The 1853-nt window shown below is 45.3% G+C and overlaps 1 protein-coding gene across 1 annotated transcript in view; it reads right to left on the bottom strand.

Annotated features, from left to right (window-relative positions):
- Positions 1-1853, bottom strand: part of TRPC7 (transient receptor potential cation channel subfamily C member 7) — a 183205-nt gene that overhangs the window by 122231 nt on the left and 59121 nt on the right. Inside the window, exon 3 of the mRNA XM_030888874.2 lies at positions 1470-1652. Coding sequence (XP_030744734.2) covers positions 1470-1652 — 183 coding nt within the window. The remainder of the gene's footprint in view (positions 1-1469; positions 1653-1853) is intronic.

Genomic DNA, 1853 nt, shown 5'->3' with positions numbered 1-1853 from the left:
AAGGAAGGAAGGAAGGAAGGAAGGAAGGAAGGAAGGAAGGAAGGAAGGAAGGAAGGAAGGAAGGAAAGGCCTGTGATTTTTTGAACTCAAGCTCATCTTTACCATTGCTAAAAGATCTCTCTAGCAGGATTCATCGGTGCCCTAAGGCCAAGGATACTGATGCCTTCAAGAAGTGATTTCTGTGCTTTGGGGAGAAGCCTAAGTGAGCTTTTAGGTTAGCGGGAAATGAGTTTCCCAGAGTAAATATCTTTGTACTTGACATTGCGTCCTGACTCCCCACCCCAATGATGTTAGGCTTTCCAATACTAATCTCTGGTTCACCTTTTCAATGATTCATCAGTTTTATCTTTGGAACTAATAATCTTAGAAAAATAAAAAGTTTTTTATTCCCCTTAGAATTTGTCATTATTCTTAAAATCAAAAGAAACACTTGGTCAAGCTGGGTATCTCTGTCAGCACATCTGAATCCAACAGATCTGTATAGTTCCTGGTTTCTGGGTTTCCTCCACACAAAATACAATAGTCGGGGAAGACAGGAAAGAGACAGAAATTAATTTGAGGGCATTAAAAATATCACTTTTCTGATGAACATGAGAAATAGTTGAGGGAGAAAAAACAAAACAAAACAAACAAACAAAACAGAAAACCACCAAATAACCCTCAAAGATCGAGCACGCATCGTGCTTATATGGAAACACTATGCTATTCAAAGACTCGAAACTTCCTAGGTCCCTGGTTTTCAGCAGGACGAATGAGGCCATGGACCCTAAGATCAGATTTGAAAGACTCCCGAGTAGTGCAAAGTGGAAACAAAATTGAATGTTGCCCATTAACGTTTCAACCTGACTAGCCACTGGGGCTAGTGACCAGTCTGAGAACTACTGAATGCCGATGGCTCTTAAGGATACCTTGCTATTGATGAGACATGTGGGAGACACTTACTCTTGATAAAGTCTCCCTGCGCTTTCGACCAAGGATTTTTATTTGCCTTTGGAATAAAATTTATTTAAACCCCTCAGGGTCTTAGATCCCACAAAGCCTCTACTGAAACCTTTCCTACCCATGTAGTCCTGAGGCACGCAGATAAAGCTCAGTCAGTGCTGCTCAAAGGCCTAAGTGCTATGTGTCTCATAAACTGGGAGTCGATTTGCCGGCCCATGAGAGCATTATGTGCCACCATCCCTGCCAGTAGTTTGGAGACTCGCAGGTCTCCTGTTCTCCAGGCTCCAGGCCCATGCCTGGATAATAACCCGCTTCCTTTCTCTCTCTTGCTAGGGTGGGGCTGGAGGGGGTAGGGGATGGAGAGAGGCTCTGAGTTGGCCCATAGAGCTGGCCGTTCCCTGCCTAAAGAGAAATCCAGGAATCGGTGTCATCACGGTCACCAGGTGGGGACATACGATACGAATAAGCACAGCATGCGGTCAGCAGCCCTGTGTGCCAGGAAGGCCCAGAGAGGTGGGGAAGCTTACCTTCTTGACTTCATATTTAATGGCGAGTTTGATCCGGCTCAGACTTGGACGGTGGTGGTCGGACCAGATTTGGAAGTTCACATCACCATTTAAAATCGCTTCCACTTCTTCTGTGTCTCGGCACAGGTCCAGCACGCCCACCACAAAATCCTTGCATTGCATAGATAACTTCCTGTAATCGTTCTAACAGAATAAAGAGAAATCAGGGGTGTGTCACATGGAACTCCACAGATTGGCCTGTCCAGCACAGCTGTGTTGATCATCAACTGTCCACCAAGTGTGAGCTTAGTGAGCACATTGGAACCAATGAGATTTGCTGGATCCAGAAAGCAAGACGGTTTGTCTTCACACAACAATCTAGAGGCTTGTCCCCTCTAAGGCCTG

Source organism: Echinops telfairi, unplaced genomic scaffold, assembly GCF_000313985.2.
Source record: "Echinops telfairi isolate 266 unplaced genomic scaffold, ASM31398v2 ScPeMD7_7469;HRSCAF=8507_1, whole genome shotgun sequence".
Classification (NCBI taxonomy): Eukaryota; Metazoa; Chordata; class Mammalia; order Afrosoricida; family Tenrecidae; genus Echinops; species Echinops telfairi.
Note: the sequence above shows the minus strand (reverse complement) of the source record. Positions and strands in the feature narration are given on the sequence as shown.